This window comes from Diorhabda sublineata, chromosome 1 (assembly GCF_026230105.1).
Source record: "Diorhabda sublineata isolate icDioSubl1.1 chromosome 1, icDioSubl1.1, whole genome shotgun sequence".
Taxonomy (NCBI): domain Eukaryota; kingdom Metazoa; phylum Arthropoda; class Insecta; order Coleoptera; family Chrysomelidae; genus Diorhabda; species Diorhabda sublineata.
This window is the reverse complement of record NC_079474.1, coordinates 8,596,701-8,613,838: the sequence shown is the minus strand read 5'-3', so window position 1 is coordinate 8,613,838 and position 17,138 is coordinate 8,596,701. Positions and strand designations below refer to the sequence as shown.

Genomic DNA, 17,138 nt, shown 5'->3' with positions numbered 1-17,138 from the left:
CTTTTTTTCTTTCCATCTAACCCTCTCCTACCTGCTATCTTGCCTTCCTCGATAAGCTGTAGCAAACCGTATTTTCATTCCAAAATATATGGCTTAGATAGGACGGTTTTCTTTTCTTGATAGTTACAAGCAATTCTAAATTTTTAGCGAAATGCTTCTTTTCTTTTTGATTGCTTTATGGCTATGTAACAGTCTTTCGGTTCATAGATTGGTTCGCCTTTATTATAGGGTTTTATTGAGCAGTCAGAAGCATTAAGAATAAACACAAACTATAAACTTGTGATAGTAAGTTTTGATCTGGTTGTCGTCACTGAGAACTGATTTTGGAGTGGAGAGGACAAAATTCCAGTTTCTATTCTGACTGGTACATGTGTCACGGTAGGAAAACAATATACTCAACTTCAGATGTTTTGGTGAACAAGAAATAATTTTTTGTGAGTCACTATTCCATCCCAACCGTACATAAACCCTAAATTAATGTATGATACCTAAAATTCTACACATACATGTTGCAGCACAATGAAGGATTAGATTTCTCAGCACCATCCTTCATTCGTGTTAACGTTGCTTTGCGTGAATGAAGTTCATGCTCAGCATTTAAAATTCGAAGTTCTGTTTCATCGGTTTTTTAATTTTAAATGCATGACATTCATTACAAGTATCAGTACGAGGGGCGTGTAAATGAAAATTGAAAACAGGGTCAATATTTTTTATGTATAGTATTCTGTAGACATTTTATGCACAAAACTCTTGATAGAGATACAGATTTATGTCGACTGTCATTTTCTCTGTTATTTTATGAATTTAATATGATGATGATAATTATTCGAGACCTACCAATAATATAATTTCCCAATATTTCTTTGTTCTTCAGAACGACATTCACTGCTCAGCCTATTGAAGCCAACGGGAAGGTTTTTCTTATCAAATCTAATAAACAATTATTCAAATCAATGAAAATAATTTTTCATGAGAAAATTTAATTTCAGGACGACGATGTAGCTGCTGTTAAAAATGGTTTACTCAGTATCCATAGAATCAGAAGAGCTGGTGATGATCCACAAAAACGTGAAATCACCACTCTTAAAATGGAACTACAACAAATTATGAAAGGAAATTATGACTTCTTCATGCAAAAGGAAATATTTGAGCAACCCGAATCTGTTATTAACACAATGAGAGGTCGTCTTAACTTTGAAAATGGAGTAAGTCAACTTTTTTTTTTCTACAATCACAACAAACTATAATAAAAAAAGTAAATATTTGAAATTCATTTCTTTAAAATTGATTCTTTTGTGACAATTTTTTTCAACACTATAAAAACACTTATAATTTTCTTACATCTTTTTATAATTATGTTTTTCGTTGTGGTTTATCTAGTCTCTCGCGAGCCGCCTCCTAGAAGTTTTAGTGATTTACTCATTTGCTTATTAAGTCTACTACAAAATGATCTTGATTAAAGTGACCTTTATACCGGAAATGGATTTAATTGAAACTTTTCGATTTTCACGGGCGTACGCCATAAAATTTTATCTTCTGTTACAATGTATGTGATCATGGTTGTCATGAAGATTAGACAACTCGTGTCGGAAGATTATGCAGCTTGGGATTTCAATTATGGAATGAAAAACAAAAAAAAACATATATCTACACTGTATTTCACTAAAATATTTTACATTTCAACCACAAACATGTAAAATGTTGCTGAGTTTCTAAAACAATTTATATTTATTCCATATCCAAATGTAAATGTTATTAGTTAAATCATTGTCCAATAAAAATATTCTCCTCGGTCAGTTTTTAAAACATTTATTATTTATAAAATTGTGAATTTAGATTAGGTAACCTGATCTAACCTAAAGGATTTAGAAATTCTAGGATTTAATTTTTGGATTTTCTAACTTTACAAAGTGTATTAGGTTCTAAATTCCAGTTAATAGTTTCAATGAATCCGTCATGAGTTGTATTATGTACTCATCTTCGTTTACCTGAAATTTTCCCGTACCGAGCTAGCACATCCTTATCTCAACGGATTGAAAATCGTCACGAGTTGCTGCACACCCATTTTAACTCCTGTACACCCACAATACAATATAACAAAACAATATTCATTGCACTCCACAAGAAGTAAAAAAATGTATTATTTACATCCAAAAATACTCAATGCATTTTATAAATTGGGATGTAATATGTACTTGAAAATACACTTTTTTACATTCTCATCTAAAGTTTATTCCGGAAAATATGGGCGCTTTAAGTGACTAGCATGGAGAGACAGAATAAACATCTACTTCTAATGGTATCGAAGAAAATAATTACACAGACTTAAAAAAGGGAACCGTAACACAAATTGTACATTTAACAACTGTGCGTTTATCACAAAAAATTATTGAAAATATTGAATGGAATTGGAAAAATTATAAATAAAAATGTTGAAGTTATATTATAGTTTGATAAAATTTTCTTTATTAAGCGAGTCGTAGAAAACATATACTGTTCGACTCGTGTGCATTGTCCATTGACATTTCTTCTGTTTTGCTTGGCTTGTTATTGCTATACCTTGAGTGGTATATATATATATATATATATATATATATATATATATATATATATATATATATATATATATATATACCAGGGTTTTATCATATATATCTAATAGTGTTCATAGAAAAGTACTACACATTATAAAATCATTTATTTCTCAAATATTTTTCACGAGAATTTATAATCAAACTATTCACATCAATTTTTATCACAGAAATACTTAATTTACGATTAGCCAATGATGGCGAGCATTTTTAATTTTAAAATAATTAGTTGGTAGATTTTATTTCCATTTCGAGAATTACTGATATGTACATCATTAAAATATTATTAACCTATTTCACTTGTGATATTCCGTTTACGTAACAATGCAAGGAAAATAATTTTTTTTAAGACATACGGGATTAGCTAGCACTAATTTTTAATGAAACCTGGAAAGTTTCCCTACACTTCTGATCTGATCACTATAAAGATCAATGAACAATTTTATTCTATCCTAACTTACTATAAATGTTTGGAAATTAAGGGTCTTACTCAGTAGAAGCTCTTTTAATTATTATAACTACAATTTTTATGAGTAACACCAACACTAATATGTAAGATTCCGCACTTTATTCTGCTTTTACGCTTAGATAAAGTAACTATCTAAACAGGACTATTCTTCTTTAGTCTTCTCTCTAGGATGGTGTTGTCGAGAAGCTGGATTGTCTGAACGTTCACATGTTTTAAGAGCCGCTGTTCGTGACTCTTGGCTAATTTAGTGGATAGCTCTAGGTCCAATAGAAATAAATGCAAATGTACATAAAACGACAAGAGAATTATGCCTTTTTGTAGCCTAATTAGAGTTAATGTATTGCATTCGAATTTTTTTTCAAATTTATCACGTGAGACGTTGATTATATTGTATATTGGAATATAACCACAAGCTATCATAGTTTTTGAAAGAATCCAATTCAATATCTGTCACGGCATATAGAGCGAAGGAAAGAGAAAATCTGCCTTTTTCTACTGGTACATACGCAGTGCAGTTCATACCTGGTATTTTTATTAAATAATGAGAATGCAAAATAATTTATTTTTATTCTATAATTCTCAACTTATTATCAATAGCAGTGTTATCTGGTGGTGCTGCGGTGGTTATATATTCGACTTGAAAATATCTGTCTTGCATTTTAGGATTAGAAAAATTATGTTCGTGAGGTTTTTTCTACAAGTTTGTATATTAGTCTGCCTTGTCATACCTTGTCGAATGCTTAGGCGATATCTAAGTATGCTGTATCTTCAACACATTTGTACATTTTTTTCGTGGCTTAACCCAAATATTGCAAATATAGACGCTTTTTTTCGTGTTTAAAAACTTGAAGAATTAAAGTAAATGAAAATATATCTATTCATGTTACTCACACACAACGGAGAAGAGATTCTGCCCGACTGTGAGTGTTAAATAACCATATTCTAGTACAAAAAGAAAGTGCAAAATACCTTGAGAATCATCTGGATCGACAAATAACTGGGAGAAAACACATACTTTCTAAGAAAAAGCCAATGGGCCCAAAACTCAATAAACTATACTGGTTGATAGGGAGAAAATTCCAACTAAAATCAATGAAAATTCGCACTGATAATTATCAGGATTTTTGGTATACAACTATGGGGCATTGTATAAAACTCAAACAGCAATTCTCAAACATTACTTTTATATTGCCATTAACCTATGAAGTTCACAGATTGAAAATAAAAAAATTTGTTAAAAAAACCTTCAAAATATACTCCTTGATCCCTAAAACACTTCATGTGAACCTATCATTGTTCGTTTAGTCTCGTGCCCCTTTTTCTTTAGGGGCTTCTTCTTTTTAATGTAATTGCTCTAAGATTGGAATGCTGAACTTGACTAGAAACCCCTTGATAGACAAGAGGAGAATCTTGACTTGCCCTTCCACTACTCGGGAGTTGATTAGTAGATTGTTCACCTGGAACCTAGTGAAGGTTGTTTTGCTTGAGGATTATAACGATTATTAGAATATTACGATTCGTCGCACACTGTTATTCTTTCCTATAAATCTGTTGGACTTTCAAAGGCATTCAAAGAATTATCACAAACATATTTTACAAACGTAAGAATTTTAGGTAGCAATTTTACTCATTTCGTATGTTGAAATTGCACTTACAGCACTTTTTTAACGCAATTGATATTATCCTCGCAAACTATTTCCTGCGTTGTTTGAAATTAAGAGCAATGTTAATTATTTCATTTCAAAATATTCTAAGGAGCTCTATCAGTTTGCATTTCTGGCAATTTTGAATCCAAACACTTTTTCAAATACTTTTATATTTCGACTAATAGTGTGTCTAGAAACTGCTCAATTTACCCAAAACTCAATATCAATATCTAGATTTTCTTTTTTTAATATTTCAGAATCATATTAGTTAATGACGCAAATACAGATAGTAGATTTGAAGTTAAGTAAGTTGAACATTACACAGTGTTCAGCAGAATATTTTTCAATACTGTAAATGCTACGAAATTATTCTTGATTGAATTTTATTCTTTCCATAATTGATTATAATCTATTTTACAGACTGTGACACTTGGAGGCATAAAAGATTACATTCCGGAAATAAAAAGATGTCGAAGATTGATGTTAATCGGTTGTGGTACCAGTTACCATAGTGCTATTGCTACAAGGCAACTGCTGGAAGAATTAACAGAATTACCAGTAATGGTGGAGCTAGCCAGTGACTTTTTAGATCGTACTACTCCTGTATTCAGAGATGACGTTTGCTTCTTTATCTCCCAATCCGGAGAAACGGCAGATACACTTATGGCTTTGAGATATTGTAAATTACGAGGTAAGCCATTAAATGATATTTTCTATTCGATTAATAATTCATAGATGATATAATTAATTCATTCATTTACTTCTATTCACTCATGATATATCTATAAACAGGACAAATTACTAATGACGATGAGATTAGTCAATATGTATACTGGGATAGGTGAAACGATTATTGTAACAGTTAAAGTATTATTTTCCACTCTATACTTACAAAATGTTTTCAACCTAACTATGCAAAAACAGATGAACTTGAAATCAGTATTATCGATATTTGACTTTTCCTTACCAAATGGAACCTCCTTTCGTAAAAGTAACAACAAAACTAGTCTAAGACACCATAATTCTCCTGAAAAAGTTCCACAACAACTATCTAAAAAGCCATTAATATAATAAAATTCATTTATAATGCAATAATCAATAATCCAATTCAGTGGAAATTCGCTGAACTAATCCTCATTCCTAAACTTGGAAAACCGGCTGAAGAGGTTACTTCCTATAGACTAACCAGTTCACTTCCAATACTGGCTAAACTGTTAGAAAGGCTATTAAAAACTAAAATATTACCTATTCCTAATAAAAACCAATAACAAATAAAATCATAAAAACTGAATCGAGGATATTCCTCGATTAAGTATAGCCTTTGATAAAATCTGGCACTTGAGTTTCTTCTTTCCTCTAAATTCTTTCCTCATTCTCAAATCCTACCTTGACCTACCTAACCAAAAGAAATACTCAAGATCTAATCAACGCAAGTCTTCCCCAAGCTAGCGTTTTTGGGTCCGCTACTATATCTTGTATATACATCAGAACGTTTTGTCATACAAGTGCTATTTGAGTTGTTTTCAGATACTCAAAACATTCATCTTGGCAAAAAAGTGGATCTAAATCGCGAACATTTTCGTGCGATAATTTTCTATGACTTTCGACGTGGATTAAACGAACAGAAGTATGCCGATCAACTTGCTTCGAATTTTGGTGATGAAGCACCATCTCGAGCCACTGTGTTTCACTGGTTTTTCGAATCGAATCGTGGTCGCACTTCGCTATAGGATCAATTTCGTGAAGGTCCTTCAAAATCAGCAGTTGTGCCAGAAAACATCGTCATGTGACGTGCCGTGAGATTGGGGTATACTTGGGCATTAGTTCCGCTCTCAATATTGCATGAAAATTGGTTGTCATATCGATTTGTTCGTGTTGGATACCGCATAATTTGACAATCGTTCAAAAAAGCTCGTGTCGATTGGTGAAAATAAATGCTGGAAAAGTTTCAATCGCTGTGCATCAAAAGACGTCTATAAGATCCTGATAGGCGACGAATCATGGATTTATGCAGATGAACCCGAAACTAAACAACAAATCCAACAAATTTGTTCGTGCATGAAGCACCTAGAAGCAAATGGTCGCCTATTTTTTTTTGGAACAACTGGACATGTCGCCACCGTTCCATTAGAACAACGTAGAACGTTCAATTCTGAATGGTACACAAACATTTATTTGCCAGAAGTGTTTAATAAATCAGGATAGCAGAAGGCTAATCATCCTCCACCACGACAATGTGAGGTCTTATACATTAGTTTGAACAAAGACGTTTTTGAACAGTCAAAACATCGAATTGATGTTTTTTCTACACCCTAAGAAGCGGTTGATGCGTTCAACTCATATATTTTAGAAGTACCTCAATTGAAATGCTTCGACAAGTAGTTCAAATGCATGCAAAAGCTTTGGATTAAATTTCGACAAAATATTGGATAATTGGTGGAAAATGAGTGCCTTTGGCACACTATTTTCAGTGTTTGTGTATGGATAACAATAGGCTATACCTATATATTGCCCCAACCCGGGTGGTACTACCTGCACTCGATAAAAAGAAAGAATTTTTCAATGAAATCAATGCAAAACTATGAAAGTGGCTTAAATATTCGTTGGATCACTCTGTAGTCCCTTTGCATACCTAATGAGGTTTTATTACTCTATACCTTTTTGAAATAAACTATAAAAACATATTGTTAATAAATTTGGTAAATAAATAAAAATTAATTTCCTCATTTTAATCTGTTTAACCATAATAGAATATTTTTTAGATTTTTTCAAATTTTAATTTACCCACTTGAACTATCTTTATTTTCAAAAAATTAATGCATCTGTTAAAAATGAGTAAACTAGAATCCTTTGAAGATATGTTTCGAAGACAATTAGATTGAAAGTAATCGTTATTCATAAAAAATATATTAATATTATTAATATAATTAATTTAATAATATTTTTACTGAATTTCGTAATGTTTTCATACACAATTTTGACCAAGCTCATCTTGCTTATTTTCAATTTGTTTTCTATCTGCTACGATTCAATCTTCTTGTAGTAGATAATGATATATAATTTTTTTTAGGTGCCCTAATTGTTGGTATTACAAACACTGTAGGTAGTTCCATTTGTAGAGAATCGCATTGTGGTGTTCACATTAACGCTGGTCCAGAAATTGGTGTTGCTTCTACTAAAGCATATACCAGTCAATTCATTTCTTTAGTTATGTTTGCTTTGGTTATGAGCGAAGATAGATTGTCCCTAAGACAAAGGAGACAAGAAGTAAGTTAACCAGTTTGTCGCAAATGTGAGAGTCTAATAAGAATTATGTATTTATCTTAATATCTTCTGAATATTTGGTTTTTACCATTATCACGAAGAATTGCTCTTCACGTTCCTTGTTAGTAGTATCATCTAATATTACCTTTACGAATATATTTTTTAATGAAGCTTTCAGTGCAACTAGTGCTTACCTAAAAGTAGATCTACTATTTATTTTTCGCATGTTTCGTATTTCTCTGCCGTTGACCTGCTGCCATCTGCCTTATGGATCAATTTCTCAATCCAGAGATGATACAGGTTCTTGACAGCTCTTTCACCAAAAGTTGATGCTCATGAAGAGAAAAATTACTGACGTGGAGATGTGTGGTCATTAATTGGGAGTGTTTAATTGTGCTTATACCTATTACTAGGAATATTTTATTCCAATTTTAAATTATTTGGTAAGATGCAATTAATTCATTAATAAGTTTTTTTCTCTAGCTTCCCGTTGGTTTTGGATGGCCAACCTATGATTTTTTGCGAGAAATATTTTTCCTATGACTTGGATTAATGCATAACTCACTTTATCACCTACTTTCTTTGATTTCATATATTTTTGACTGAATATAATTTTCTTCACAAAACTTCAGGTTTCTGAAAGTTGTTTACGATAAGGCTCGTGATAATATTCGAAATTTGTTCTTACTTAGGTTGATACATTCAATAGATCTTCTTTGGTTATAGTTTCCCAGGAATATCGTTGCCTGTCTCAACCCTGCGGATTGTTCCATTTTCCTTTCCACCTCATTTTCTAGTGATCTCTCTATTGATATGTAAGCGATTTCATAAAAGAGTTCAGGTACTAAGAAGGGTGACTTTATATTTTTTGTCCAGGCATTTCCAAACCTGTATATATCTTATGGTATCTCAGATCTCCAAAGGCTCCAAATCTGATTGGATATCAGACTAGATGGCGATAGTATCGAGGAAGCATACTTATATATCAATGTATGTAATGTTGGAACAAAACAGAAAAAAATGTAGATAATGTTTTGGGTAGTGAGCAATCGAGCATCATAAGGATTGATGCTGCAGCTAAGAATCGTCAGAATATTTTAATAATTATTGGTCTTCTCTGGTCTTTTTATCCCCCCATTTTCTGTGTTGAATTGTTGATATGTCGAAAATCCATTCAAACATATGAATTTTTTTGATATTACATTATAAATTTAACAATTCGTTTCCAGATAATAGATGGTTTGAAAAATTTGCAAAATCAGATCCGTGATGTACTCAAATTGGACAATAAAGTTAAAAGTCTTGCTGAAGATTTGTATAAAAAAAAATCTTTACTTATAATGGGTCGTGGATATAATTTTGCTACATGCCTCGAAGGAGCATTGGTAAGTAATCATATATGGATATAATCATCTTTATTTCAAATTCTAATCGATTAATTCTGTCATTTTCAGAAAGTGAAAGAATTGACATACATGCATAGTGAAGGTATTATGGCCGGTGAACTTAAACATGGACCTTTAGCGTTAGTGGATGAAACCATGCCCGTTATGATGATTATAATGAGAGATCCTGTGTACACAAAATGCATGAATGCATTACAACAGGTAAAATATTTTTTTATTATAGAGATTTGGGTAAAAATACTGTTTGTTACATATCTTTAGGGCTTGGTGTTCTGCCTGGTATGTTGAACTCTACGGGACTGCCGTTAGGAATTACTTTGCGGGGAAGGATCAAGCTATAGAGCTCTTCCGTCAATTTCTATCTCTTTCTCGATTTTGTTCTTTCATCCTTTGTTCTCTTCAGAGCCAAACTTCCTTAAAACCTCAGCAGTGAACGTGTTCGTGGCTGCATAAGCAGTCTCTGCCTTCAACATATTTACAGGCGTTATTTCTGAAAACTTATTGCAGTCTTCCATGTGTGACGAAGCATGCCGAAGCGAGAAGTACGTGCTCCGCAATTTCGTTCGTTTACCCTCCCACTTTTAATTAGGAGTATAATTTAATTATTCCGTTGGTGATCTGTTGTATAAATATGCTGCTACTCGACGAGCCTCGCCCCATTAAGTTGCTGGGTATATATTCCCATAATATTTCTCAACGATCTTTGCTGTTTACCGTTTATCCTTCTTTAACATTTTTCTTCTCTCCTCTGCTAACACTCGAATAGGCAGCAATCCGGTGATTATACAAACTGCGTTCTCGGACACTGTGCGGTATGCACTGACAACTCACAGGGCACTCAACGATAGATTGACGCGACCCCCCTTCCTGATTCCTCCTCTAATCATCACTCCCAGGTTTCGGATTAATGGTTTGATTGTTTGCCTTCCGACTTGCATTTCCATCGTCCACATTTTTTTCCTGCTGGGAATCAGCACGGCCTCTATTTCAGACCTATTGAGTCCATCCAGCTAGAGATCTTTTCAAGGATCATATCAAAAGTAAAGTTGTTCTTTTCTAAGTGCTTTGCCACAATTACTACGTACGAACATGTACGAGGTTTAGTAGCCCATCATATATGATGGTCCACAAAAGGGGACCTAGCACTGAGACTTGAGGACCCCTTCAGTGACTTTGTGCCCTTTGGGGCCGTTCTCTATGTTTTACCTTAGGATTGAGTCTCTAAAGTAATACTATTAAGTAACTTGCTACCATCTTCTGCAGTAATCCTAGTACTCCCATCCTACGAATGCAGTCCTATCCCGAGTTTATGATATTAGAACTTAGAGCTCTATCGACAGCTTGGTTGTCGGACAGGATGATGATCTCCAATAATTCCTTTCTAGATTACAATGTATACATTTTTCAATTGTATTAATTTCTGTTTAAAAATGCTTGGTGTGTTGCCCAGACATAAGTAAAATTCCTTTTACATCCTAAAAAACTGTGGACAACACATCTTTTCCCTATGTCTGAACACTAACTGTCTTTGGAGTAAGGGGTCCGTGCCTTGATTTGATTCAGCATCATTGTGGCGAATTAAAGTCATCTACAGTCATAAAATCCTTTTTCTAATGCTCTAAACGTTTTTTGTTTTGGTGCATTTTTGGTAACGTGTTTATGAATGCAGCTCTAATTTTCCAGTAATCTAAGATTTCAACCAAAATTTTGCTCACATTGTCTTGTGATATTCATGAGACTCCTACTGAATTTATCTTGTTCAATTGACGATATTGCATAATCATATCATATATATATAAATTGTTGTGAACTTGTTCTGAAGCTACAAAACAAAGACATTTATTACTGCCCTATACTCAAGTTTTTTTACTGTACAAAAATGTTACTCATAAACTTTGAACAAAACGAATACGAATTAGTTGATAGATCTACATATTAAAATTTTAATTTTCGATTGTTTCATTATAGGTTACTGCAAGAGAAGGGAAACCAATATTAATATGCGAAGAAAACGATAAAGAAACAATATCTTATAGTCAAAAATATTTGGAAATTCCAAGAACTGTTGATTGTCTTCAAGGAATTCTTACTGTCATTCCAATGCAACTACTTTCCTTCCATATAGCTGTTCTTAAAGGATGCAACGTCGATTGTCCACGTAATTTGGCAAAGAGTGTTACAGTAGAATAGTATTATTTTATTCCTTCATCTGTCTTCAAGGACTCTAAACATTATTATTTTATAAGTTTAAAGGGACCAGGATGAAATGTAAAATATTTGTTTTTTAATTATTTTTTGACGTCAATCTTAAAACCTTTTTAGATGTTGCCTTTGAAAAATTTTTATACAATAAAATGTGTTTATAATCAAGTTCCACTCATTATTTTAGTAAAATTACGAATTAGTGTTATGTAAATAGCTGTTCAGCTTCAATTTCAAATGCAAATTGGATTTAACCTGAAACATGATTTTTTGTAATTTTATTATATGATAAATTTTGCAAACTAGTATATTTCTCAGTATTTCTAATAATATAGTGAAATACTTGATTACTGTCCATTCGTATAGCGTGCGAAGTAATTTCGCCGGAGTGAAAGTAATAAAAATATAAACCATAACTGTTCCTATTAACACGTTCGCTACTAGTGCTACCGGCCCTATTGTACTATGTGAATCACTGGTGCACAAACCGCGTAGTTTATTCGTGAAACAAATATATCACATGTGATATTATGCACTAAGATGTTAAATTTTATTTCGAAAATCCTGATATATAGAAGTAGTAGATGGCAGTGGTACATAAATCAAGTATAAGTATGTTAAATGGGCATTACCGGTGATTTATACTGGTCAAGTTATAAGTGCTAATTTGAAATAAAATGAAATTTGCCGACTCATGGTTTTATTTTCATTAACCTTTCGAGCGAAGAAAACAGTTATAAAAAAAGAAAAAAACACATAAATAATAAGTTTAAATTTGTATTAACTTGGTCTTTTATAAAAAAATCCAGATTCTAGACATATTGCGAGTACTCAAAAGATTTTGAAAAAAGTTTTGCCTGCGTATGATCACAGACACGTGGTTCGTACGCCGACTAGAATAACTTCCAATACTGGTTCCTGTCTTTATAATTCTATACCTAACAAACTTAGATGATTATAATGTACAGGAGTATACGAACCAATAGTGTCGGATCTTGTTGTTTCAAATTTGATCGTTGTAATAAACCAAACAGGAAAGTTATGATAAAAATTGTGAATAGTAATAGTTTAATGAGTTTTATAAACCAAATTCCAGAAGGTCAGTGACATGAATCTGAAAGTCTATATTCAAATTAGGATGCCAATCTCATTTCTAATATTCTGTCACAAAGCGCTGGTACAGGCTTTCTTTTAAAAATGATTTCTCATAAAAATACAGGATTGAAGTGGTTTACTAGTGAACTTGAGGCAATCTGTAAGGAAGTCTATCTTTTGAGACAAAAGTTTAGGTCTAAAAAATCACTATTGCATTGGTATAAGTACTGTCAAAAATGTACCATTACAAAAATGATTGCATATGAACAAAATATCAGTGAATCAGAAAACAAGAGTAAATCTATTTGGAACATTGTAAATCGGGAAAGAAACACTAAACATCAAAACAGAATTCTAATAAATTCAATACATTTTTTGCAAGCATATCCGAAACTATTTTAAACAGTATTGAAGGCTCTAAAACTGATCGCGTTCATCATATAGTTCATGTTAATTTGGACAAGAGAAAAATTGCTGCAAAATGGATCCCCGAATGTTTGAATACTGACCAAAAGCGTGTAAGGGTAGAAGCATCGCGTTCGATCTGTGCTCGATTTGAAAACGATGTAGACTTCTTAAACCGAATTGTTACTATTGGTGATACTTGGGTACATTTCTACAATCCAGAAACAAAGCAACAATCGATGGAATGGCGACACTCTGGTTCTTCAAGACCTAAGAAGTTTCGTGTCCAAAAAAAAGTTATTGCTTCAGTTTTTTGGGATTGCCATGGAGTAATCATGATTTATTTTCTGCACACAAATCTTATGTTGCCATGCAAAAAATTCGTGATTTAGGGTTGGAATTACTAGAACACCCCCCTTATTACCAGATTTGGCTCCATCTGGCTATCATCTCTTTCCTCAACTGAAAAAAAGTTTAAAAGGTCGGCAATAAAAGCTGTGGAGGTCTGGTTAGGTGGTAACAATGCAGGTTAACCACAACCTTTCTTGTGAATATAAAGTTAGCAAACACGGTGCATTATTTGGTGGTGATTCGAAACGAGGGTTAATCATTGGACCTAGCGGATGTGGTAAAAAAATGCGATGCTGTCGTTAATTGATCACCCCAACGGATTGAGATTTGAAAATATTATCGTGTATTCTAAAAGCCCAAATTAACCAAAGTATACTTACTTACGAAATCCATGAAAGAAATTGGTTATGAGAATTTAATGTTTCACAAGACGTAATTCATCCTGAAGATATTAAGAACAATTCAGTAATCATTTTTGATGTGCTATGTGCGATTAAAAAATTATTCAAAACTACTTTTGTTTTGGTCGCCATAGATCTACAAATTACTTTTATCTATGTCAAACATATTCAGCAATCCCTAAACAATTAATTAGGGACAATGCAATCTTCTTAGTCATATTAAAACAAGTACATATTTGATGACCAAGTAAATGTTGTCATGTCTTTTCAAAATTTCAAAAATATGTGCTCTTATTTTTGACAGAAACAATATGGGTTTCTTACGATATATAGACTGCCACCTATCTTTTGGTAGATATCAAAAAGGATTTGATGAATATTTTAAAGAAGAGATATTCCAAATCCCTCAGTCACAATCAATAATTAATTAACTGGACAGTTAGTTGAATCTAGGCAGGCAAGAGTCTTAAAAGCGATATTGCCCAGTCACAAACACAACTAGAGAAAACTTATCAACCAGTAACTGAATCCCTTAAGCAGTTACTTATGACAATTGACAAACCCATTAAGTAGTGTCAAATCAGAACTACTGGAATATCCTAAATAGCCAGATGTGTTTGCATCACCAGGCTCGACCTAGAGACAATCAACTAAGTCTATAATGTAAATCCCGGTGAATAGCTCAGTAGCACACTTATGGAGCGGCTTAGTTATAAAGCTGGTTATGAAACTAGAAATTACTGTTTCATTAAGATTGAGCGATTATTCTTCATTATTTACCAACAAAACCCTATCTTATGATATCTTTCTTTCATTTTCATCCACTTCTCTGATAGCCCATTTCTTCGAGCAATCTTTTTCATGGATTGAACTTGATACTCACTTTTCTGTAACATGAAAATTAACGATTGTTTAGCATTAAAGTTCACGATCATGTTCATTGAGCACAACTGGCAATTTTCTCGAGTTGCTCTTTTTATTGGGCGTTAAAAACATCGGTATCTCACCACTATTAACATTGTCACCCTCAATCTTAATTCGCTTAATCGTTTCAATATTCATACCAGTGGATGCAGCAAAACTTTTAAATTTTCTTAATCATGTTAGGATCGAAGTTTCCAATTTAATCTCTATATCCAATTTAAATTTTGTCTACGCAAGTGACAAAAAATAATTGCAAAGGAAATTACATTTCTCGACTACTTAGCCTTAATAATGCAATAACAGTTCAAGCCGGAGAAAAGGGGACTGAGATTAAATCAAAATTTAAAAGCCGTCTCACGAACTCGTCGCAAAGAAATTGTTTCAGCCAAATGGATGTCTCCTAAATAATGCCATCTTTTGAATCTTTGAGCGGGGGTCTTCGTCTTGATTGTTTATTTTTCATTTGTATTTTTTTCTTCCTTCTACGAAATCTTCTAAGCATTAAATGTAATCAAGCGATATGAAAAAATTTTGTTTGCTCTTAATTAATATTTCAAAGCGTTGGAGTCACTGCGATTTTGATGAAACTCTTGGAAAAATAACGCGAAATATTTATGAGTGAATTACACTGGTGAACACACTTTTTCATATACATTTTGCATTAATTTTCAACGGTTGACATTGAGAACTTATTTTTAATTGCTGTAGAAATATTCATGGATATTCTGGACTAAAACTCGTATGTTTGTTTGAGGCCTCACATATAAAATACGTGAATAGATTTTTGGATAGTTTGTTCCAATGTATGAAACGAAAAGGAAATGTTAATAAAAAGTATTTCAGCTTTTGTGGAATTTAACGATAAAACGGGCGTCGCTGACACGTGCTACGCATTAATTTGTGAGACTATAGGTTAAAGTATTACAATTGAAAGAGCAAGAGGAACCTCCAGTGGAAGCTATCAATGACGTGGTAGAGATCTATATAGAAATTAGTTCCAAATGAAGGCGTTTCAGAGTTTGTATTCTATCGGTATGAAAAATGAATGATATTTTCAAAAATAATACTATATATGAGGATGTATTGATATCTAATTAGCCTAGACCAGTTCCATGCATAAACAAAATATTGCGCTACCATAACATAACTTATTAGATGTGTCAGCGTAAAGTTTGATGTCAAAAAAGTAAACCAGAGTTACGCAATAAATTAAAAGAGAAAAGATGTCCACCGAAATTGTGAAGATCGAAAAATTGGAGTATCGAGTCATCATCAAGTACCAAACGGGTTAAGGTGCAAGAGGTAAATTTTCCATTGAAGATGATGACCGATCGGGAAGGCCAGTTTCTGTGCCAGTCCCCGAAAATATCGATACAGTTCATGACATGATTTTATCAGACCGTCGAATTGGGCTAAAACGAATATCTGAAGCACTGAATATTTCAAACGAACGCGTTCATCATATAGTTCACGTCAATTTTGACATGAGAAAAACTTGCTCTGACCAAGAGCGTGCAAGAGTAAACTTCTTAAGTCGAATTGTTAGTATGAATGAAACATTTCCACGATCCAGAAACAAAGCAACAATCGATGGAATGGCGAAACTCTGGTTTTCCAAGACCTAAGAAGCTTTGCGTCTAAAAATCTGCTGGAAAAGTTTTTGCTTCAGTTTTTTGGGATTGCCATGGAGTAATCATGATTGATTTTCTGGATAAGGGTAGTACAATAATTGGAGATTACTATTCGACATTACTGACCAGTCTACGGAAAAAAATTAGAGGGAAAATACTCGGAAAGATATCTAAAAATCTGGTTAACGGAGCAAGAAGAAACATTTTTTTATTGTATTTATTTCAAATATACAAAATTTTGGTTTCTCCAAAGTTGTGGCCCGTATTGATTACATGTTCTTATACGGCGCAACTAAGTTTCTGCAATCACTTTGGTGTTGTGTGATGCGTTGTTGTAAAATTCGAGAGGTTTGCCCAGTGTATTTCTTGTCACAGTTCATACAAGGAATACTGTAAATGCACTTTTTGTTGTAAAGGCTATTCTTTTTGTTTTATTTTTGAATAAATTGTGTTAATTGTTAAAATATTTTTGGTTGCAATTGTTGCAATTATTATGTTTTCATTTTCGAGCATTTGATGAATTTTTTGTAATAATTGGTCCAGGAACCATATCTTACTGTGGAGGTTATTTCAGTGCTTTCATTGTCGCTCTAAAGTCATTTATCACCTCGTTTCTTATGATGTTCCAAGTGATAAATAACGAATAGCTCTTTTTTGTAATTTGAAGATAGATTCAAAGATGTGAAAATTACAAGACCCCCAGGAAGACAAACCATACCGAAGATGCGATTCGAACAACGAGTAGTAAGTTCG

At 32.9% G+C, this 17,138-nt stretch overlaps 1 protein-coding gene across 3 annotated transcripts in view; it reads left to right on the top strand.

Moving 5' to 3' along the window:
- Positions 1 to 12,273, top strand: part of LOC130452452 (glutamine--fructose-6-phosphate aminotransferase [isomerizing] 2-like) — a 57,609-nt gene extending 45,336 nt beyond the window's left edge. The window contains exons 7-12 of one of the 3 annotated variants that reach the window (XM_056791741.1): positions 990 to 1,205; positions 5,127 to 5,397; positions 7,777 to 7,973; positions 9,200 to 9,355; positions 9,425 to 9,577; positions 11,345 to 12,273. In XM_056791741.1, the coding sequence (XP_056647719.1) occupies positions 990 to 1,205; positions 5,127 to 5,397; positions 7,777 to 7,973; positions 9,200 to 9,355; positions 9,425 to 9,577; positions 11,345 to 11,566 (1,215 nt within the window). In that variant the 3' untranslated portion in view covers positions 11,567 to 12,273. The remainder of the gene's footprint in view (positions 1 to 989; positions 1,206 to 5,126; positions 5,398 to 7,776; positions 7,974 to 9,199; positions 9,356 to 9,424; positions 9,578 to 11,344) is intronic. The other 2 variants (XM_056791739.1, XM_056791740.1) reach the window with 2 other exon arrangements.
- The last annotated feature ends 4,865 nt before the right edge of the window (positions 12,274 to 17,138 follow it).